Genomic DNA, 22812 nt, shown 5'->3' with positions numbered 1-22812 from the left:
TTTGTACAAGTAGAACACCGAGGCCGAAGGGGTGTCTCTGAGTTTCTCAAAGTATCCCACTGTGAGTAGGAGTGTGAGTCCTGGGCAGGAGGCCACCTCGTGGGAGGGAGTCATTGTGCGCCTGATGGTCCTGCAGGACCCACCCTGTCCCCCAACCACCCCCAAGGGGTCCCCAGGCCCCAGTGCCTCTGATGCATGAGCCTCTGTGCCTTTCCTAGGAAGGCCTGGCCTGGGCAGTGGGGGAGGAGCGCTGGGGGAGCAGACGGATTCTGAGGCCCAGTAACAAGGATAGTGATGCTGGCAGGCTGGGGGCCTTCGTGGAGGAAGAGGCCCCCAACCCTCCCCCCTAAAAATACAATTGTAGCCAACACTCTGACGCCTGTGCTGGTGTCAGAGACTGTTTTAACCACCTGACTTGTGTTCGGGGGCGGGGGTTGGGGGTTTGTGCGTGTTGCTGAGCGACTCGGCCCCGTTCATTCACGTGAGTTTGTCCACAGATTCCCTGGGCATCTCCGGAGCCAGCGCTGCTCGGGCGCCAAGGACAAGCACTGAGCAAGCCCGCCCGCTCCTGCCAAGGGGGGCAGATAGACCCGGGTCTGGAGGTCAGTCCCACGGCCGCAGCTCTGAAGGGTCGGCGCCATCAGGGCGGGGGCGCAGCGAGGGGCGGGGTGCGGGGGGAGGGTGGCGGCCGGATGGCGCTGCAGGGTCTCCGCGGGGAGGGTGGGGCACCAGGCAGGATGCGCGGGTGCGTTCAGGGCAATGGGGCGCAGAAGCTGCTTTCTAGGAGCCCCTGAGGCCCGATGGTGCCCACGGTGGGGCCCCTTCTGGAACCCGCGTCTCCCCTGAGGGCAACCCATGTCCTCACGCCCTTTGAGCCTCGGGGAAAGTCAGGGTCCTATGATTTCTCTGGCCACTAGCTGGAGAGGAGACTGGAGGAGACAGAGGAGGCTGGGGTGTCAGTAGTAGGGGTGGCGGGGACTCCGTCCAGGACAGGTGGAGGAGGAGCCCGGGTCCTGGTCCCGAGATTTTAGGGGGTAGGACGGGCAGACGGGGGACTCCGTAGTTGGATGGAGGAGGCGGGAGGTATGGGGGGGGGTGCTGTAAGGACACTGGAATGGTCGGGGGGCGGTCAGGGGGCCAGGTACAGAATTGGCCAAAGAGAACATAGGAAAACTATCTGGGGGGAATCCAGAGGGGAGTTTTGTGGACAACTTGGGGCAGGGAGCCTTTTAGAGGCGTTTGGGGGTCCGCTGAGGACACATATGATGATTCGCTGATGAATAAGGTGATTGCAAATGCAAAAGTGTTTTTGAGCCTCCAGTGATTCTGGGGGCTCATGTCTGGCTGCAGGTGGGGGCAAGACCTGGCCCAGAACCAGGGCCTGGATGGGTGGGGGAGGGGCGCTGCGGGAGATCAGAGGTCAGAGGCCAGGTTGGAAGGTCCTGGCATCAGGGACAGTGATGCAGGGAAGGTGGGGGTGGGAGAGGAGGTGGAGGAAGAGGCCTCCTAACTGCCCTCCCCCCCACCAATAACAACAGAGTTGGATCCAACACATAAACTGCCTGACTGTGTGTCAGGCTGTGTTCTCAATACCTGACATGTGTTTAATCATATTCAACCCTCCTGTTTAATCCTTCGTTGTCCTTATGTTTATGGAGGGGACACCTGACAGCACAAGAGGTTAAATACCCGCTGAATCGGGGCTTGTTAGGTAAAATGCAGGATGCATACTTAAATTTGAACTCCAGACAAACAAAGAATTACCTTCCAGTGTAACCATGTCCCAGATATTTCTTGCCTCTACTTAAACATAACTTGGCAAAATAAATAAAGGGTGATTTTTTTATGTAGACCCGTCCCATGCAGTGTTGGGAGCTACTTATACTAAAGTATGGTTTGTGTATCTGAAATTCAAATCTCAGTTTGCTGTGTGTTTCTTGTAATCTTGTTGTTAAATCGGGCGAGCTTGATCCTTGAGGTCTCTCCGCTCGTGACTGGAAGGCTGGAACCCCCCAGTGCACCCTCCAGACACACTGGCCCAAGTCCTGCCCAGGGTAAAGCTGGGGTGGAGGCGGGGTCCCAGGACCCCTCAGCTGAGCCTGCTGCTAGGCACCCTTGCTGCAGTGCTGGCCGCTCGCTCCCCAGGGGCTGTGGTGAGGGGTCTGTGGACCGGCCCCCTCATCTTCACAGCAGTCCTGAGAGGCATCCTGTACCAGAAGAGGCCCCCGAGGACAGGGAGGAGGGGTCCTGGTCTGTACTACTTGGTCAAGCTATCTTGTAGCCTTAGGACAGGGCTGGAATATGGCACTGAGAATGCTGACCATGAGTGCACTTATTTAGTGCCTACTGTATGCCAGACTCCAGAGGCCCTTTTGATACTCAGTTAACTATCACGTTCACCTCCAGGGTCCCAGCACTTTGTGTCATAATTTTTCTATTCTTAAAGAGGCATAAACCCCACACCCATGATCCCTGCCCTTGCCCTTGCCAGGTGCCATGGCCATCGCTCGCCCCACATCACACACTGGGCCTTGGAAGCCACTCTAGGAGGGAGGCATTGCCAACACTTCCCCTTGGATGTTGGGGACCTGGAGACTTGGGGAGGGGATGGAGCTGCCTGAGTCCATCCAACATCTGAGAGCAGTGCTGGGGTTCACACCCGGGCCATCTGGGTCCCCAGCCCGGGCACTGACTGCTCTGGTCTCCTGTCCATAGGGAGCACCTGTAGTGTCACGATGCTACCTCTCAGCACCATCGAGGACCAGGAAATGGAGGAGGTGCAGACCAAGCCGCCGGAGAAAGGAGGTGAGACACACATGGGCTGGAAAACTGTGCGCAGGTGGCAGTGGGCAGGGTCTCCAGGGCATGGCTGATGAGGAAGTGTTGACCCTGAAGACTGATCTCAACCCCAAATATCTCCCACTGGCTCCTCTTGGGGAGGGCGGGCCCTGAACTGCCCCCGGTAGTTCTATCTTACATGATGATAGGACAACATCAAAACTAGCCCATGGCTATTTGCACAATCCATGTGTATTTTTCCATGTATTTCATCACATGTGTAGTGGCCTGTAACAATCATACAGGAGACAGAAAATACCTGACCATTTCCTGCAGAGGCATCCCCACAGGCAGCTGCATATCAGCTGTCCCTTCCTCCTGGACACGGGCTCCCCAGGGTGCTACCATCTCCAGAGCCCCCTGTTGTCTTACCCCAGCCCCTTCACTCACTGACCTGCCCTCTCTGTTCCATTTGGGCCTTCAGGATGCAATTTAATGCATGTCTGCAGGCAATGCTGTGCAACCTCCAGCAAGTGTCCTAACCTCTCTGTGCCTTCGTTTCCTCTCTAATGTTGGATTAATATACTACCCATCTCAGAGACTTATTATGAAGAACCAAATAAGATAATCCATGTAAAATACTTAAAAGCATGCTTCACACATAGCAAGTACGCCACACATATTAGCTCTTGTCAGTGGTTTCATGATGAAGATCTTATTATTACTGAGTTTCTCAAGCCACAGAGGGCAAGATGGCCTCACGAGTCTTTCCTCCTCCCTCAGCCCGGCCTTCTGAGAACCCTGGTGGGGCACCAAAGAAGCCCCCCAGAAAGAATGCAAGAGTGTCAGCCAGACGGGTGCCGATCTGTCCCATGGTAAGCCTGTTTGCTTCCTCCCTTTCACCAGAAGCCCTTGGGTCTGAGCTCAGGCACATCTGCCACCCCCTCTGCCCAGCAGAGACCCTTGGGTGGCTCAGTGCCCCTAGTGCCCTTGAGGATGTAGCCCCAGCTCTGGGGGATGGTTTTCTTAGAGTTGCTGCCCTCTTTCCTGCCTTCTTTTCTTTCCTAATTCCTGCCTCTGCTCCAAGGTCACCTCCTCCATGAAGCCTCCCTTGCTCACTTTGGCCTCATTTCTCTCTAACCCCTTGCTTTGCTCAGTTTCTTCAGCGTTATTATTGCTACCTGAGGGCACACCTGTATCTGTGTGTTCATCATCTGTGTTCCCTACTCGAGTGGTTCTTGGGGAGCAGCAACCTCCTCTGTTGTTCAATGGCATATCCCCCTGCCTAGAACAGATGTAACCAGCGTTAGGCACCGTATACACATGGGCTGATTACGTGAGGGAATGAGTTACGTAAGGGTCCCTCCTGCGTAGGCAGCTGTGGCTTTGTCCACCTGGACACCATTCCTCCTTCTGCTACTCACACCCTTGATTTTTCTTGGGGGACCACCTGTCTCCATGCCCTTCGGATGGATCTGATCCCATCCTCAGACCAGCTCCAGGTATGCCCCTGACCAATCAGAGCCGGCAATGCCAAGGTCCCCCGTGATTGTTCCAGGCTGGGCACGCGGCTCACCGTGGCCAATGAGGCGTCTGCTCTGCCTCTGGGATTCTTAACAGGTGGGAGGGGAGTTTGGAGCGGCCCTGATGGGGAACCATGGGTGCCACGGGGAGAGGTCAGGGGAGGCACAGGGTGAGGATGCTCGCAAGAACACGTTTCCTATTAGTGCCTGCAGCAGTCCCAGGGAGGACTCTCTAGAAATGTTATTAGAAAAGAATGTAAGAGTCACAGATTTTGCAAAGCAGTACAAAGATCATCCAGATTCACCAATTTTTAGCACTTTTTCTATTTTCGTGCATTCAGCCCTGATACACACTTTCATCTTATCTCTGTCCACATTCCAGTTTTGATAGTTTGCTACATGCTGTCTGCTTGGTGTTCTTTTTCCTCCTACACAAGGTCTGGTCTAGGGCAGGTATTGTGCCTAGTAATGTATCTTTACTTCTCTTAAAAGCTAGAAAATCTCCTCAGCCTTTCTTTGCCTCTATGGCACTGAAGATTTTGAAGTCCAGAGTCACACCCCGCCCCATATTCATGTTTTATTGGGTTTATTTTTTACTATTTCCCCATGAATGAGTTCCAGCATAGCTATAATCTCTGGAATACCACCTAAGTGATGCCGCGTCATTCTCATGACATCACATCGAGATGCACCCTAGGTCTGTCTGCCGTCACTGGTGATATGAATTTTGATCCATTCAACCAAGATGCTTGTCCCATTTCTCCACTTAATAATTTCTGATTTTCTTATTTCTCCATGTAACTAACTAATAAGAAATCATTGGAGAGACACTTGTAGATGAACCAAATAACCTAGAAGCAGAGACCATTCTGATTGGTCCTTTCAGGTCCTGTGCTCACCACTGAACCAAGCATCCGCTGAGGAGATGCAGGACCCCAGTTGCCCCAGCCTGGGTCACATGCCCATGGGAGTGTGAGAGGTTGAAGGTCCCTACCTTTCGCCAACCCCGAGAACAGAAGCATGGGATGCAGCAGTGATTCTCAACCAGAGGTGTTCCCCAGGGGACACCTTCAGTGTCTGGAAACACTCTTGTTTGTCGCAATTGAAGGGGTGATGCTGCTGGCATCTGGTGGGTAGAGACCAGGGATGCTGGTCAACGTCCTGCAATGTCCAGGACGTCCCCCCCGACCCCTGCAAGAAGGATCTGGACCCACAGTGTCACTAGTTTGGAGGGTAGGTAACCCGGAAATAGGGGAAAGGACGATTCTGCACAGGTGATTACACTGAGTGGAGGGAAAGCCTTCCTGTCCACCCTGAGCCTCCCAGCCGGGAGTGCCAGCCTGGTGAAGCTGAGAGCACAGACTCCAGAGTCGCAGTGCTGGCTTCAAATCCGGCCTCAGCCACCACGAGCTGTGGGACCCGGAACCAGTTCCTGAACTTCTCTGAGCCTCGGTTTCCTCATCTGTGAAATACGGCAGTAGGAACACCCCCCTCACAGGGTTACTACGAGGATTAAGTGAGTTCACATTTGTGCTATGCTTACAACAGTGCCTGGGATATAAGTATCTGTCACATGAATGATGGGAGATCTCTGTCCCCTGAGGAGGTTATATACTCACTTCTAATCCTGACTGCCTGATATCCCCCGCCTCTATGCCTGATCATAAAGAGTGAGAAAACTTACTGGTCCCTCCCTACCTCCATTACCTCATCTGTAGGATGGAGAAATAAGAACAGAGGCCACCTCTTGAGGATTAAATGGAACCTGACATGTCATTCATGCAGCAGAGTAAATACTCAATAACCACTGGGTAGAAATAATAGTCCTCTCAGAAATTACTGCAGCTACATACTGCCAGCACCGTGGGAGACACTTTATATTGAAAAGAAGTGTTTAATTTTTTTAGGAAAGCAGATGGTTTTAAGAAAGCAGCAAAGCAAACGTTGTCACAGCTAACGGGTTTCCAGCTCTCAGTAAGTGGCAAACATTGTTAAATTTAAAGATCCTTTTCTAGGATTACCTTGTTCAGTCCTCACACTCCTCTATGAGAGAGCAGTTATTTTTATTCCTTTATACAGAAATGTAAACTGAGGCCAGGGAAGGTCAGGATGCTTGACCCAGGATCCCCAGCTGTACGTGGCCAAGTAGGAATGCAACCCTAGGTGGGCTGCCCCTGAGTGCACGTGCTCAGCCCCCAAACTAAGGGTGACTGGACACTACCTAGGCGCTAACATTCTATTCCTTCGTCTCTGTTCTCTGTCCTTCCAGCCAAGTGTTTGCTTCACCTTTTACATGGAATCGAATGACTCTGACTTTGAATCACAATCTTCTTCTGAAACTTCGAAACCTGGTTCAAAGCGCACCTCCCCTTCGAAGCCTCGTGCAAAGTACAAGGAGATCAAGGCGTGGGAATGTCCCCTGTGCTGCCTCAGCATTCTCTACCTTTCCTAATACCTGAGGCTCCTCTGCTTCCCACCCTAGACCCCGCGCTCCCAAAACACACTTCCTGGGCTGCTCTGGTGTAAAACTCCAAAATACAGCTGCTTAAATATGCCACAGTTGATTTCTCTCTGATGGTGACTGTGTGTAAACTTCCAGGGGGGAAGTGTTACAAACTGGTGGATTTGGGCAGCCAGGGTCCTTCAACTTTGTTGCTCTGTGCCACCTGGCTGGAGAGGGCTCGCCCCCCACACCCAGTCCACATTCTGGGTCAGGGGAAGGGAGAGGGGAAGAGGGAAGGGGAAGACACACTTTAGTCCTTCAGAGGACAACTCCTTCAAGATGCCCAGATCACTTTTCCTCAAACCTCATTGGCCAGAGCATAGTCACATGACCACATCTAGCTGCAAGAGATGCTGGGAAGTGCAGTCCTTAGCTGGGCAATCCTGTGTCACCTACTAGCTTCTATTATTACAGCAAAGGAGAATGGATATTGTGTCCACCGCTGACCAGGTCTCTTATGTTAATTTAGCCCTGACACCAGGCTGTGATGAATACATGAGTGAATAAATGTACTCTTCAATTCTGTATCTCTCTCCCATTGACTAGGATCTCCTCCATTTTTACACAAATATTTAGAATGATGAACCTTCGAGCACTGACCATGTGGTAGGCACTGAGCTAATGTCTTTACACATTTTGATCCACTTAATTCTCACAACCATATGGCTGGTTCTGTTATTATCCATCTTTCCAAGAGAAGAGAACAAAGAGGCACAGAGAGTTCATGTCACTTGCTTCAGGTCACGCAGATCACAAGTAGCCAAGCCACGATTCATACCCAGGCAGGCTGGCTCCAGAGTCTCTGCCCTTAACCATCATGGTAATAACCTCACACATGTGGACACTGGGACTTTCCCAGATGGTCACACAACTGTGAGCGGAAGAGCATCTTCCAACATTCATACCTTCCAAGATTCATAGCGTCAATTCACTTACCTCTTCAGATATTGCGTAAATACTCGGAATATGCATGTAGCACTTACGTTTAGACACAGTAATGCCACTTAACTGCAACAACAACAAAATCCACATAAATTGTCGATTGAAGTGAAAATGCACAATGTGAGAGCTGTGAGTTTCAGTTTATTTGGGGACTTACTGAGGACTATAGCCCAAGAAGCAGCCTGTCAGAGAGCTCTGAGGAACTGCTCCAAAAGGTAGGTAGGAGGTCAGTTTCTGTGTGATTTTGGAGAAGGGGTCCATGCAGTCAAGCACACATCTCAGCACACGGTTCCTGTTGGTCATGAAGAACAGACATCTCAGTCAATGATTTTAGTGCTTTTCTAAGTATGGGAAGATGCAAGAATCTTGGTTCATAGTATTTTTTTCCTGAAAATATCTAATTATCTGAGGGCCATTTCTGCCACTTTCCCCAGAGCATAGAGTGCCTCACCCAGGTCTTCACCCTGAATTCCTTTCAGGGTGAACTGTAGGTGGTTTGGAATGGTGGGCAGCGTCCTTTAGTTGGCAAACTTCAGGAGCAAAGCCACAAGGGGTCGTGGAGGTGTCTCTGCTGAGGTTTCTGGGCTCCTCCAGATGCCTGGTGGATGCTGGTCCTCAGCTCACCCAGGCTGGCTTCTCTTGGGACACTGGGGAGACCTGGCCCTGCTCCAAGTATCTTTCATCCTCCAGCAGGCTTGCCTGGTCATGTTCATCCTCATGGCAGGGGTAAAGATGCAAGAGAGAAACAAATACCAGTTTCACAAGTACTTTTCAAGCTTCTGCTTGAATCACATTTTGCCAGCATCCCTTTGGCCAAAGCAATTCCATGGCCAAGTGCAGATTCAGAAGAGGAGGGCACTAAACACTTAGGGGGCTGCAGGTTTGGACATGGGGGAGGGTGGAAAACTGGGGCCATGTTTGCAACCTACCACAAGGCAGGATTGTGATCATATCCCCAACCTGCATCGGCTCCCACCTGTTAGAACACAAGAGGATTCACCAGCCAGGCACCTGGGAGGGAAGCCAGGAATGTGGGAGAACCTTCACCTGCCAGGTGGCCCTTCTCAAGCGTCAGAAAAGTCTCTGGGACGATATGTTATCAGTGTGAGGGATGAGGAAAGACTTCCTGCGTATGCCAAGTGTTCAGAGTCATCAGAGCATGCTTCCCAGATAGAAACCCTACAGGTGTCCTGAGTATGGGAAAGCTTTCCCCAAGACCCACCTCCTAATAATCACGGGAAATTCCACACGGCAGGGAAGCCGTGTGCATGCACCAAAGGTGGGGTCCTTCGGGCAGGTCTCCTCCCTGACGCACCACCAGGAAATTCATGTTGGAAAAGACTGTAAACTCTCCCAGTGTGAAAAGACCTTTAGCTGGAATGCACGCAAAACCCCCCAGTGCAGGTAAAATGAGGGAACCTCTGTGGGTGGAATTTTCCTTCATTTGTCCTCAGAAGTTTTCTGGTAGATCAGAAGTTCTCATTTGGGGTGATACCCCACTGCCCCTCCTGGAACTTCTCCACAATGTAGGGATATTATGGTTGGTCCAACGTGGTGGTGCTACTAGGCTCTCATGGGCAGGGGCCAAGGATCCTCTACACCTCCCCCAATGCACAGGCACAGCCCCTGCACAAGGAATGTTCTGGCCCCAAACGTCAATAGCGATACCATGGGAAACTGCATTTGAGAAGGAATTCAGTTTAATTTTCTTGCCCACAGCAAAGTAACCATGAACTTCATATGGCTACTTCAACGTAAAGGAGTCAAACATAAATAAAATTCGGAACAGAGTTTCTCAGCTTCTCCAGGCAAGTTTCGGTGGCCAAATGTGCTCAGGGGCTACCATACCGGACACTGCAGGTGCAGAACATTTCCACGGGCACAGAAGGGTCTGTCTCAGGACTGCTTTAGATCTCGTAGGCTATCAGAATTATCACAAACTGTATCCCCCAGAAAGTGAAGATGTGGGCTTGGTGCTGTGAGAGACTGAAGAAGCACTTCAGACAGAGCATCTTATCAATGGCTCTTGGAGACTCCTGGCTCCATGCACGGTCCTCTGGGCAGTTTGAGTCTCAGGGTGGCCAGTGCCCTGCCCGCAGGACAACCCCTCTGCCTGGGGCAGATTAACCAGTCGGTTACTGATAATGTAGATAAATGCTAACATTTCCTGGGCACTTTCTACCTGCCAGATATGGTGCTGAGCACTTTACATAGATGATGTCATTTACCCTTCACCAGAGTCCTAGGAAGCAGGAACTAATATGATCCCCATTTTATAGGAGATAAAAGCGAGGCTCTCATGAGCTTTTTCAAAACACTATCGTTTAAAATTTTCTACCAGATTCAAGACTATGTGCCTATTTGTATACTATGCTCTTTCCATTCACAGGATTCAATATTACACTATTTTTTCAATATTATTTTCATAAAATATTTCTTTTTTTTAAAGACATGCCCGTTCAGTTTTCTGCTCAAACTGCCCTTTTGCCAGAGAGCAGCTTGGCTTTATCTACTGCAGGGTCTGGTACAGAAAATTCTCCAGGTCAGGGATGGGCAGACTCTGGTCATCCAGCCCACAGCCTGTTGTGTAAATAAGGGCTCTTGCCACAAGTACACCCATTCCTCACCTAACGTCTGGGCTGCTTTCATGCAAAGTGGAGTAGCTGCTACACAGAGCCGATGGCCCAGAATTCTAAAGTATTTGCCATGACATCCTTGACAAGACAGGTGACTGACCTTTGCAAACTGAAATCAATACGGGTGGAGGTGTGAGAATGGTTAGAAAAAGGAGGGAAAATCGTGAACTATTGGGACTGTGATGCACAGTGTAAAAGATATTTTGTGTTTGAGTCCAGGGCACAGGCTGCATACATGTGTTCCTCCGTGTGTGGCGTGTGTTTGTTCATATTCGAAGAACAAGTTTAGAAATACTACGTACTCTTATTTCCTGCACAAGTAATTCTCAACCACTAAAAACCCTGCCCAGGGCGACCTTCTAAATTGCTTTCCCTAACGAACGAGGACGAAGAGGCCCCCGACCCTCCCCTCTATTAACGGAATCGCAGCGAACACGCTGACGCCTGTGCTGGTGTCAGAGACAGTTTTAACCACCTGACTTGTGTTTGCGGGCGGGGGTTGGGGGGTGTGCGTGTCGCTGAGCAGCTCAGCCCTGTTCATTCGCGCGAGTTTGTCCACCGCGTCTCCGGGCATCTCCGGAGCCAGCTCTGCGCGGGCGCCAAGGACAAGCACTGAGCAAGCCTGCCCGCTCCTGCCCAGCGGCCCAGCCAGAAGCCGGGTCCGCAGGTCAGTCCCGCGGCTGCAGCTCTGAAGGGTCTGCGCCATGCGGCGGGGGCGCAGCGCGGGGCGGGGGTCGGCGGGATGGCGCCGCGGGGTCTCCGCGGGGAGGGCGACGCTCCCAGGCAGGATGCGCGGGTGAATTCTGGGGAGTGGGGTGCAGGAGCTGCTGCCTAGGAGCCCCTGAGACCCGATGGTGCCCGCGGTGGGGCCCCTTGAGGAACCCGCGTCTCCCCTGAGGGCGGTCTGGATGCTCAGGTCCCCGTGAGCCGCGGGGCGACTCCAGGTCCGAGGATTTCTCTGGCCACTAGCTGGAGAGGAGACTGGAGGGGACAGAGGAGACTGGGGTGTCAGTAGTAGGGGTGGCGGGGACTCCGTCCAGGACAGGTGGAGGAGGAGCCCGGGTCCTGGTGCTGAGGTTTTAGGGGGCAGGACGGGCAGACGGGGGACTCTGTAGTTGGATGGAGGAGGCGGGAGGAACAGGTTTGCTCTGCACACCAGAGAAGCCGGTCGGGTATCGGGGGTCAGGTAACGTACTGGCCAAGTAGAAAATCGGAAAATGGTACTGCAGGGAGTCCAGAGGGTAGTTTGTGGGATGAGGAGCGGGGAGCCCCTCCGGTTGTGTTTGGGGGTTCGCTGAAACGCACAAGAGGTTTGCAGATGAGAAGGGCCTTTGGAAAACAGCTTTTGAGCCGCCAGCGCCTCTGTGCGCCTGCGTGCTGCGGGTGGGGGCAGGGAGCCTGTTGGGGGCGCGCATCTTTGAGGGGCAGCCTCGGGGGCATGGGCCCTGGGTGAAACTGGGGATGGGCCCTGGGTGTCAGCCAGAGGGAACTTGTGTTGGAGAGGGTGATGTGTAATTTCATCTTCTGCGCCTGCAGTTGTGTGTGCCCCGAGTGTGTGTGTGTGTGTGTGTGTGTGTGTGTGTGTGTGTGTGTGCATGTCCAGGACTGCCTGTGAGGAGGGTGTTCAGTACTGACAAGCACGCGTGCCCTCCTGAGTGGCGGGGGTCTCTGAGTCTCCCTGGAGTGTGTCTGCAGGTGTGCTTGTGTCGTCATGCCCTGGTTTCCCCAGTGCTCACCTGAAAATGTGTGTCTCTAACAATTGTGTGTGTGTCTATCTGGCCGGGTGTTCCCGCCCTTTGACGCACCTTGTATTTGCACGATTATGTGTGAGGGTCTGTGATGGGTCTTGTTCTTTAAAGAGGCTTAGAGGGAGAGGTTTGACTCTAAGTTACCAGACAGTGTGTCCTGAGTGTGAGTGTGTGTGTGTGTGTGTGTGTGTGTGTGTGTGTGTGTGTTTAATCGTATTTAATCCTCAGGCTTAATATTTATAGTCCTCATTTTCATGACAGCGCAAGAGGTTAAATAACCCCTGAATCAGGGATGGCAGGTAAAATACAGGACACCTGCTTAAATTCGAATTTCAGATAAATAACGAATTACCTTTTAGTATAAGTATGTCCTGAATATTTCATGGGACTTACCTACACTTAAACATAATTTAGCAAAATAAATAAAAAATGGTTTTTGTGCAGACATGACCCATGCAGTGCTTGAACATCCTTATGGTAAAAAATGATTTGTGTATCTCAAATTCAAATCTCAGTGTGCTGTGTATTTCTTGTGATCTTGTTGTTGTTAAAATCTGGCGAGCTTGACCCTTGAGATCTCTCGGCTAGTGACCGGCAGGCTGGAACCCCCCAGTGCACCCTCCAGACACACTGGCCCAAGTCCTGCCCAGGGTAAAGCTGGGGTGGAGGCGGGGTCCCAGGACCCCTCAGCTGAGCCTGCTGCTAGGCACCCTTGCTGCAGTGCTGGCCTCTCCCCAGGGGCTGTGGTGAGGCGTCTGTGGACCGGCCCCCTCGTCTTCACAGCAGTCCTGAGAGGCAGTCTTAAGACTTAAGACTTAAGCCTCCTGTACCAGAATGGGGCCCCTCAGTCCAGGGAAGCGAGGTCCTGGTCTGAACCATTTGGTCAAGCTGCCTTGTCGCCTTAGGACGGGGGTGAAACATCGCACTAGGAATGATGGCCATGAGGTGCACCTGTTGAGTGTCTGCTGTATGCCAGACACCAGAGGCCCTTTTGATACTCAGTTAACTGACATTCCCCTTCAGGGTCCCAGCTTTCTGTGGCATAATATTTTTTCATTTTTACTTATTTACAAAACAGAGGCAGACTCACAGACTTAGAGAACGAACTAACGGTTACCAGGGGGGAAGGGATAGTTGGTGAGTTTGGAATTGACGTGTACACACTGCTATATTTAAAATGGGTAACCAACAAAGACCTACTGTACGGCACAGGGAACTCTGCTCAATGTTGTGTGGCAGCCTGGATGGGAGGGGAGTCTGGGGGAGAATGGATACATGTATATGTAGGGCTGAATCCTTTTGCTGTGCACCTGAAACTATCACATTGTTAATCGGCTATACTCCAATATAAAATAAAAGGTTTTTTAAAAAAGGTAATATTTCTTCATTGTTTAAATGGTCAGAAACCCCACACCCATGATCCCTGCCCTTGCCCTTGCCAGGCGCCATGGCCATCGCTCGCCCCACATCACACACTGGGCCTTGGAAGCCACTCTAGGAGGGAGGCATTGCCAACACTTCCCCTTGGATGTTGGGGACCTGGAGACTTGGGGAGGGGATGGAGCTGTCTGAGTCCATCCGACACCTGAGAGCAGTGCTGGGGTTCACACCCAGGCCATCTGGGTCCCCAGCCCAGGCACTGACTGCTCTGGTCTCCTGTCCATAGGGAGCACCTGTGGTGTCACGATGCTACCTCTCAGCACCATCGAGGGCCAGGAAACGGAGGCGGTGCAGACCAAGCCGCCGGAGAAAGGAGGTGAGACACACATGGGGTGGAAACCTGTGGGCAAGTGGGAGTGGGGAGGGCCCCCCGGGGAGACCTGATGAGGAAGTGTTGACCCTGAAGACTGATCCCAACCCCAAATATCTCTCACTGGCTCTTCCTGGGAAAGGAGTGTCCTGAGGGGCTCCCAGGATGGAACGACCAGACATCACCTCATGTCAGTAGGTCCTGTCACTGCCCTGCTCAGACCCTTCAGTGATCTCTTGAGAGCTGAATGAATCTGGGCTCCTTTCTGTGGCCTGGACACCCCTGTTGTCTTACCCCAGCCCCTTCACTCACTGACATTCCCAGTCTGTTCCCTGTGGGTCTTCAGGATGCAATTTAAGGCATGTCTGCAGGTGCTGCTGTGCAACCTCCAGCAAGTGTTCTAACCTCTCTGTGCCTTGGTTTCCTCATCTCTAAAGTGGGATGATGAGAGTAGCCATTTCAGAGAGTTATTATGAAGAACCAAAAAAGATAATACATGTAAAATACTTAAATACATGCCTGGCACAAAGCAAGTACTCCACATATATTAGCTCTTGTCAGTGGTTTCACGATGAAGATTTTATTATTATTGAGTTTCTCAAGCCTCAGAGGGCAAGATGGCCTCATGCCTCTTTCCTCCTCCCTCAGTCCTGCTTTCTGAGAACACTGATGATCCACCAAAGAAGCCCATCAGAATGAAGGGAACGATGTTATTCAGAGTCCTGCCGTTCTGTCCTGTGGTAAGTCCGCTTGTTTCCTCCCTTTGGCCAGAGGCCCCTGGGTTCTGAGAAGTCAGGTACATCCACCACCATCTCTGCCCAGCAGAGACCCTTGGGTGGCTGGGTGCCCCTCTGTCCATCTCTCATTCCGGATGTGGCCCCATCTTGTGGGGGATAGTTTTCCTTGAAGATGCTGCCCTCTTTCCTGCCTTCTTTTCTTTGCTAATTCCTGCCTCTGCTCCAATGTCACCTCCTCCATGAAGCCTCCCTTGCTCACTTTTTCTCCATTTCTCTCCAACCCCCTTGCCTTGCTGAAGTTTTTTCAGAGTAATTATTGCTACTTGAGAGCATACCTTGTATCTGTGTGTTCATCATCTGTTTTCCCTACTAGAGTAGTGCTTGGGGGCAGGAACCTCCTCTGTTCCTCAATGACATACCCCTGTGTGTAGAACAGATGTAACCAGTGGTAAGCACTGTATACACTTGAGCTGATTAAATGGAGGAATGAATTAGGGAACGGTCCCTCCTGCGTAGGCAGCTGTGGCTTTGTCCACCTGGACACCATTCCTCCTTCTGCTACTAACACCCTTGATTTTTCTTGGGGGACCACCTGTCTCCATGCCCTTCGGATGGATCTGATCTCATCCTCAGACCAGCTCCAGGTATGCCCCTGAGCAGTCAGAGCCAGCAATGCCAAGGTTCCCTATGATTGGTTCCAGGCTGAGCAGGTGACTCAACCTTAGCCAATGAGGCATCTGCTCTGTCTCTGGAATTCTTAACAGGTGGGAGGGGAGTTTTTGGAGCGGCCCTGATGGGGAACCATGGGGGCCCCGGGGAGAGGTCAGGGGAGGCACAGGGTGAGGATGCTCGCAAGAACACCTCTCCTGTTAGTGCCTGCAGCAGTCCCAGGGAGGACTCTCTAGAAATCTTTTTAGAAAAAAAATGTAAGAGTCACAGATTTTGCAAAGCAGTACAAAGATCATCCAGATTCACCAATTGTTAACACGTTTTCTATTTGCATGTTTTCTCATATATATATCATATACATATACATTATATATAATATACATATGTATTCCTCAGTGTGTATGGCCTTAGAAATAGAATATTTTCTTTGGTAAGTGTGAGACTGTTGTAACATTTGGGCTTTTAACTCTTACATGCACTTTCATCTAATCTAATGTCCATATTCCTGGTTTGTTAGTTTAATACCTAATTTTTTTTGACGTTCTTTTTCCTCTTACACAAGGTCTCGTCTAGGCTTTTTAGTAATGTATCTTTAGTCTCTTTAAGCTGGAAAATCCCCTCAGCCCTTCTTTGCCTCTTACAACACTGACGATTTTGAAGACCAGAGTCACACCCTGCCCCATATTGATGGCTTTTTATTTTGTTGTTTTTGTTGTTGTTTTGACCCATTCCCCCTAATGAGATACCACCTAAGTGATGCCCTGTCCTTCTCAGGACATCACATCTAGATGCACATGAGGTCTTGCATGTGAGAAGGAATTCAGGTATAATTTTCTTGCTCTGCAACACAGTAATCACCAACTAACTGCATGAGACTACTTCAATGTAAATGAATCAATCTTAAAAAAAAAATTCAAAACACGGTTTCTCAGCTGCTCAGGGCAGGTTTAAGTGGCCAGACGTGGCCAGTGCCTCCCGCACTGGACAGTGCAGATACAGAATATTTCTATGGTCACAGAAGGGTCTGTCTCAGAACTGGGTTAGATCTCTTAGGTTATCAGAATTATCACAGAGCATAGCCCCCAGAAAGTGAGGTTGTGGGCTTGGTGCTGTGAGACACTGAAGAAGCACTTCAGACAGAGCGTCTTATCAATGGCTCTTGGAGACTCCTGGCTCCTTGCATGGTCCTCTGGGCAGTTTGAGTCTCAGGGTGGCCAGTGCCCTGCCCGCAGGACAACCCCTCTGCCTGGGGCAGATTAACCAGTCGGTTACTGATAATGTTAGATAAATGCTAACATTTCCTGGGCACTTTCCACCTGTCAGATAGGGGGCTGAACACTTTAATGATCTCGTGTAACCTTCACCAGAGTCCAAGAAATAGGAACTAATATGATCCCCAATGTATAGGAGAGAAACCCAAGGCTCATGAGAGCTTTTTTAAGGTTGTTATTTCAAATTGTGTACATCATCAAGACTCAATGGCTGTTTTTATATTACACTCTTTCCATTCTCAGGATCCATATCTTCATAAAGTATTTCTTTTTTAAAAGAAAAACAACAAAGTGTATCTGTTCACGTTTCTGCCCAAACTGCCCTTTTGCCAGAGAGCAGCTTGGCTTCATCTACTGCAGTAGCTGGCACAGAAAATTCTCTGGGTCAGGAGTGGGCAGACTCTGGCCATCCAGCCACAGCCTGTAGTGTAAATAAGGGCTCATTAGCACAGCCACGTCCATCCTCAGGTAGGGTCTGGGCTGCTTTCCTGCAAAGTCCAGTAGCTGTGACACAGACCTGGTGGTGCACAAAGGCTAAACGATTCGCCATGACATCCTTGACAACAAAGGTGGCTGGTCTTGCTTTGAATAGATGCCAGACTGAAGTCAATACGGGTGAAAGTGTGAGAATGTTTAGAAAAAGGAGGGAAACTCTTGCACTACTGTGAGTGTGATACAGTATATAAAAGATACTTTGTGTTTGGGTCCAGTGTACATGCTACATACATGTCTTTCTAGGTGTGTGCGGCATATATTTCCTCATATTCAAATAAGAAGTTTAGAAACAGTACTTACCCTTATTACCTGCATAACTGATTCTCATTCTGTTAAAACCTGCCCATGGCGACCTCCTTAACTGGTTCCTCTAACGAATGAGGCCCCCGACCCTCCTCCCTAAAAATAAAATTGCAGCCAACACTCAGACACCTGTGCCGGTGTCAGAGACTGTTTTAACCATCTGACTTCTGTTTGGGGCCCGGGATGGGGGAGTGCTTTGCGTGACGCTGAGCCACTCAGCTCTGTTCATTCCTGCGAGTTTGTCCACAGATTCCCTGGACATCTTCGGAGCCAGCGCTACCCGGGCGCCAAGGACAAGCGCTGAGCAAGCCCGCCCGCTCCTGCCCAGCGGCCCAGGCAGAAGCCGGGTCCGGAGGTCAGTCCCGAGGCCGCAGCTCTAAAGGGTTTGCGCCATCCGGGCGGGGGCGCAGCGCGGGCCGGGGTCGGGGGGAGGGGAGAGGTGGCGGCCGGATGGCGCTGCGGGGTCCCTGCGGGGAGGGCGGGGCCGCCTGGCCAGGATGCGCCGGTGCGTTCGGGGCAATAGGGCTCAGGAGCTGCTGCCTAGGAGCCCCTGAGACCCGATGGTGCCCGCGGTGGGGCCCCTTGAGGAACCCGCGTCTCCCCTGAGGGCGGTCGGGATGCTCAGATCCCTGTGAGCCACGGGGCGACTCCAGGTCCGAGGATTTCTCTGGCCACTAACTGGAGAGGAGACTGGAGGGGACAGAGGAGGCTGGGGTGTCAGTAGTAGGGGTGGCGGGGACTCCGTCCAGGACAGATGGAGGAGGAGCCCGGGTCCTGGTCCTGAGGTTTTAAGGGGTAGGACGGGCAGACGGGGGACTCTGTAGTTGGATGGAGGAGGCGGGAGGTATGGGGGTTGGTCTGCACACCTGAGAGGCCAGTTAGGTGTCAGGGGTTCAGTTATCTCACTGGCCGAATAAAAATATAGGAACATGACTTTGGGGGGAGCCCATAGAGCAGTTTTAAAGGAGGAGCGGGGAGTCCCTCCGGAAAGGTTTGGGGGTTCACTAAGAACGAATAACAAGGTTTGCCGAGAAGCGCGCTTGGAAAACAGCTTTTGAGCCTCCAGCGCTTCTGTGCGCCTGCGTGCTGCGGGTGGGGGCAGGGAGCCTGTTTGGGGCGCGCATCTTTGAGGGGCAGCCTCGGGAGATGGGCCCTGGGTGTCAGCCAGAGAGAAATTGTGTGGGAGGGTGATGTGTAATTTCAACTGGTGCATCTGCAGTTTTGTGTGTCCCGAGTGTGTGTGTGTGTGTGTGTGTGTGTGTGCGCGCGCGCGCGTGTGCAGGATTGCCTGTGAATGGGGAGTTCAGTACTGACAAGGAGGTCTGCCTACTTGAGTAGTGGGGGTCTCAGATTTCCCTGGAGTGTGTCTGCAGATGTCGGTGTGTCGTTATGCCCTGGTTTCCTCAGTGTTCATCTGAAAATGTGCATTTCTGTGTGTGAGTACCTGGCCGGCTGGTCCCACTCTATGATGCACCTTAAATTTGCACGATTATGTGTGACAGTCTGTGATGGCTCTTAAGCATCTTAAAAAGGCTTCAAAGAAGAGGTTTGACGCTAAGTTACCAGATAGTGTGTTCTGAGTGTGTATTTAATCATATTTAATCCTCATGTTTAATCATTTATTTTCCTCATTTTCATGGACGGGAAAGCTGACAGCACAAGAGGTAAAAAACCCCTGAATCGGGGCTTGCCAGGTAAAATACAGGATGCATACTTCAATCTGAATTTAAGACAAATAATGAATTACCTTTTAGTATACGTATGTTCCAAATATTTCATGGGACTTGCCTATACTTAAACATAATTTAGAAAACTAAATAAAAAATGACTTTTTATGTAGACATGCCCCAGGCAGTGTTCGGATATGCTATACTAAAAAATGATTTGTGTATCTAAAATTCAAATCTCAGTTTGCTGTGTATTTGTTGTAATGTCTTTTTGTTCTATCTGGCAAACTTAATCCTTGAGATCTCTTGACAAGTGACTGGCAGCCTGGAACACCCCCAGCCCACCCCTTCCAGACACACTGGTCCAAGCCCTGCCCAGGGTAAAGCTGGGGTGGAGGCGGGGTCCCAGGACCCCACAGCTGAGCCTGCTGCTAGGCACCCTTGCTGCAGTGCTGGCCCCTCCCAAAGGGCTGTGGTGAGGTGTCTGTGGACCGGTCCCCTCATCTTCACAGCCGTCCTGAGAGGCAATCACTTAAGCATCCTGTACCAGAAGGGGTCCCAAGGCCAGGGAAGCGAGGTCCTGGTCTGAACCATTTGGTCAAGCTGCAATGTAGCTTTAGGACAGCCCTGAAATACAGCACTGGGAATGCGAACCATGAGCGCACTTATTTAGCGCCTGCCACATGCCAGACACCACAGGCCCTTTTGATATCCAGTTAACTGTTATTCACCTTCAGGGTCCCAGCTTTTTGTGTCAAGATATTTCTTCTTTTTCTTAAAGGGGCATAAACACCAGACCCATGATCCCTGCCCTTGCCCTTGCCAGGCACCATGGCCATCGCTCGCCCCACATCACACACTGGGCCTTGGAAGCCACTCTAGGAGGGAGGCATTGCCAACACTTCCCCTTGGATGTTGGGGACCTGGAGACTTGGGGAGGAGATAGAGCTGTCTGAGTCCATCCGACACCTGAGAGCAGTGCTGGGGTTCACACCCGGGCCATCTGGGTCCCCAGCCCAGGCACTGACTGCTCTGGTCTCCTGTCCATAGGGAGCACCTGTGGTGTCACGATGCTACCTCTCAGCACCATCGAGGGCCAGGAAACGGAGGAGGTGCAGACCAAGCCGCCGGAGAAAGGAGGTGAGACACACATGGGGTGGAAAACTGTGGACAGGTGGGAGTGGGGAGGGCCCCCCGGGGAGACCTGATGAGGAAGTGTTGACCCTGAAGACTGATCCCAACCCCAAATATCTCCCACTGGTTCTTCCTGGGAAGGGAGGGCCCTGAGGGGCACCCAGGATGGAACCTCCCCGACATCCCCTCATGTCAGTGGGTCTTGTCTCTCCCCTGTTCAGAGCCTGCAGGGGTGTCTCTTGGGTCTCCTGAGAGCTGGAATCAATCTGGGCTCCTTTCTGTGATCTGGTCACCTGCCTGGACTGGCCCTGCATCCAGTTGCCAGGTCTAGGGGCTACGAGGTCATTTGTTTGGGATATGATGGAGGCCTGACGCAAGGATTTAGCTGAGGGGATGGGCAAGAGTGGGGTAGGTTGTGGACCCTGCTGGTGGCTTGGTCTCATGAGTGAGGGATTCTGGGTCTGTTGGGATGCTTCCTTTCTGAAACATCTTACTTTGCAATAATTTTATATTCTCAAGAAGTTGCCATAGTAGCACATAGAAGTTCCATGGACACTTCATCCCATTTCCCCCAGTATCTTTATTTTATATGATGATACTACAACATCAAAACTAGCCCATGGATATTGGCACAATCCATGTGTGTTTTTACTTGTGTTTCATCACATCTATAGCTGTGTGTAACCATCGTACAAAACAAGATACAGGCCACTTTTTTAGCTACCTACTCCCTTACCAGAGGTAGCTACTTTCCAGCTTCTTGTCCAATCTTCCAGAATGTTCTATGCTCACTCATACAGACAAGGATGTGTATCTGTTACTATGCATTTATGTCTGATGCACTGTGTGTACTCTATATGCCACTGCCGGTTCCTATTTTGTCTTCTTTCATTTAATTCTGATCTGACACTTGGTATCTTCCAGTCCCAGTCCCAGTGCTTTCCAAGCACCCAATCACTCATGCTTCACAACTCTGTGAGGTAAGGACAGTGATTGCCCCCCTTTGCAGATGGGAAATCTGAGGGGTGACAGGGATGAATGATTAGCTCATGCTGGGATTTGAAGCGTTTGGCCTCGGGGTCTTTGACCTTAAGCCCTGTGTCCCCTGTCCATCTTGGGGACTCTTCCCCACAAGATGACAAGTTTGTGTTCCAGCTGTCTGGCATTCCATGGTCTGTCTGTCCTGTCCTGTAGTTTATTTAACCTGGTTCCTGCAGGTGGCCATTCGGGTTATTCCCAGTCTTTGAGGAAGACAATAAGTGCAAGTAGAGATAAGATTATAGTTGGGTCATATTGCACACAGGGGAATATACCCTGGACAATATGTTTAAAAGGGGGAATGGCTGCATCAAAGGAGGATGTGCACTTGTAATTTGGTGAGTTTGACTGAATGGTCCTCGGTAGAGAGGCGGATTTCCATTCCCAGCAGGAGAGTAGGAGTTTCTAAGAAAATATCTGGATTTGTTGGTAGCTTTGAAATATCAGGAGACTTCACTCTAAATCAAGACATCTGTCTTCTGTGGGGAAACTAGACAATTTTCTGGAGGGGCATCCCCACAGGAAGCTGCATATCAGCTGTCCCTTCCTCCTGGACACGGGCTCCCCAGGGTGCTACCATCTCCAGAGACCCTGTTGTCTCACCTCAGCCCCTTCACTCACTGACATTCCCTCTCTGTTCCCTGTGGGCCTTCGGGATGCAATTGAATGCATGTCTGCAGGCGCTGCTGTGCAACCTCCAGCAAGTGTCCTAACCTCTGTGCCTTGGTTTCCTCATCTCTAAAGTGGGATGATAGTAGCCATCTCAGAGTTATTATGAACAATCAATTAAGCTAGGATGCGTAAAATACTTAAAAGAGTGCCTGACACATAGCAAGTACTTAACACATGTTAGTTCTTGTCAATGATTTTATGATGAAGATATTATTATTGAGGTTCTCAAGCCTCAGAGGGCAAAATGGCTCATGAGTCTTTCCTCCTCTCTCAGCCCTGCTTTCTGAGAACCCTGATGTACCACGAAAGAAGTCCACTGGAATGAAGGGAAGACTGTCATTCAGAGTCCTGCCGATCTGTCCCATGGTAAGCCTGCCTGTTTCCTCCCTTCAATCAGAAGCCCCTGGATTCTGAGAGCTCAGGCACATCTGCCAGCCTCTCTGCCCGGCAGAGACCCTTGGGTGGCTGGGTGCCCCTGTGCCCCCAGGGATGTGGCCCCATCCTCTGGGGGATGGTTTTCCTTGAGGATGCTGCCTTCTTTCCTGCCTCCTTATCTTTCCTAATTCCTGCCTCTGCTCCAATGTCACCTCCTCCATGAAGCCTCCCTTGGACACTTCCTCCCCATCTGGATCTAACCCCCTGCCTTGCTGAATTTTTTTCAGAGTAATTATTGCTACCTGAGAGAATACCTTCTATCTGTGTGTTCATCATCTGTCTTCCCTACTAGAGTAGTTCTGTTGGGGGGCGGGCAGGACCCTGCTCTGTTGTTCAATGACATATCCCTGTGCATAGAACAGATGTAACCAGCGGTAGGCACTGTACACAGGTGGGCTGATTAAATGGAGGAATGAATTAGGGAACGGTCCCTGCTGAGGCAGGCTGCTATGAATTTGTCCACCTGGATACCATTCCTCCTTCTTCTGCTAATACCTTTGATTTTTCTTGG

The 22812-nt window shown here is 51.1% G+C and overlaps 2 protein-coding genes across 2 annotated transcripts in view; both read left to right on the top strand.

The window, feature by feature from the left end:
- The first annotated feature begins 544 nt into the window (after positions 1-544).
- LOC307178750 (uncharacterized protein) lies at positions 545-6844 on the top strand. The gene is made up of 4 exons (XM_079907257.1): positions 545-602; positions 2716-2805; positions 3562-3653; positions 6571-6844. The coding sequence occupies exons 2-4, from the start codon at positions 2736-2738 to the stop codon at positions 6751-6753; spliced, it is 345 nt and encodes a 114-aa protein (XP_079763383.1). The 5' UTR covers positions 545-602; positions 2716-2735; the 3' UTR covers positions 6754-6844.
- A 6972-nt stretch (positions 6845-13816) lies between these two features.
- Positions 13817-22812, top strand: part of LOC307178499 (uncharacterized protein) — a gene marked incomplete at both ends in the record, with an annotated part of 35284 nt that continues 26288 nt past the window's right edge. Inside the window, 5 exons of the mRNA XM_079906691.1 lie at positions 13817-13886; positions 14529-14620; positions 17605-17710; positions 20073-20162; positions 22141-22232. Coding sequence (XP_079762817.1) covers positions 13817-13886; positions 14529-14620; positions 17605-17710; positions 20073-20162; positions 22141-22232 — 450 coding nt within the window. The remainder of the gene's footprint in view (positions 13887-14528; positions 14621-17604; positions 17711-20072; positions 20163-22140; positions 22233-22812) is intronic.

The sequence above is a fragment of the Stenella coeruleoalba genome, assembly GCF_951394435.1.
Source record: "Stenella coeruleoalba genome assembly, chromosome: 20".
NCBI classification, from domain to species: Eukaryota; Metazoa; Chordata; class Mammalia; order Artiodactyla; family Delphinidae; genus Stenella; species Stenella coeruleoalba.
Note: the sequence above shows the minus strand (reverse complement) of the source record. Positions and strands in the feature narration are given on the sequence as shown.

Bases quoted from the DNA above. Each gene is read 5' to 3' on its own strand.
- LOC307178750 (XM_079907257.1), top strand. From the start codon at position 2,736: ATGCTACCTCTCAGCACCATCGAGGACCAGGAAATGGAGGAGGTGCAG. The intron at 2,806-3,561 runs GTGAGACACACA...CTCCTCCCTCAG, and splicing joins CAAGCCGCCGGAGAAAGGAG to CCCGGCCTTCTGAGAACCCT. The intron at 3,654-6,570 runs GTAAGCCTGTTT...CTGTCCTTCCAG, and splicing joins GGGTGCCGATCTGTCCCATG to CCAAGTGTTTGCTTCACCTT.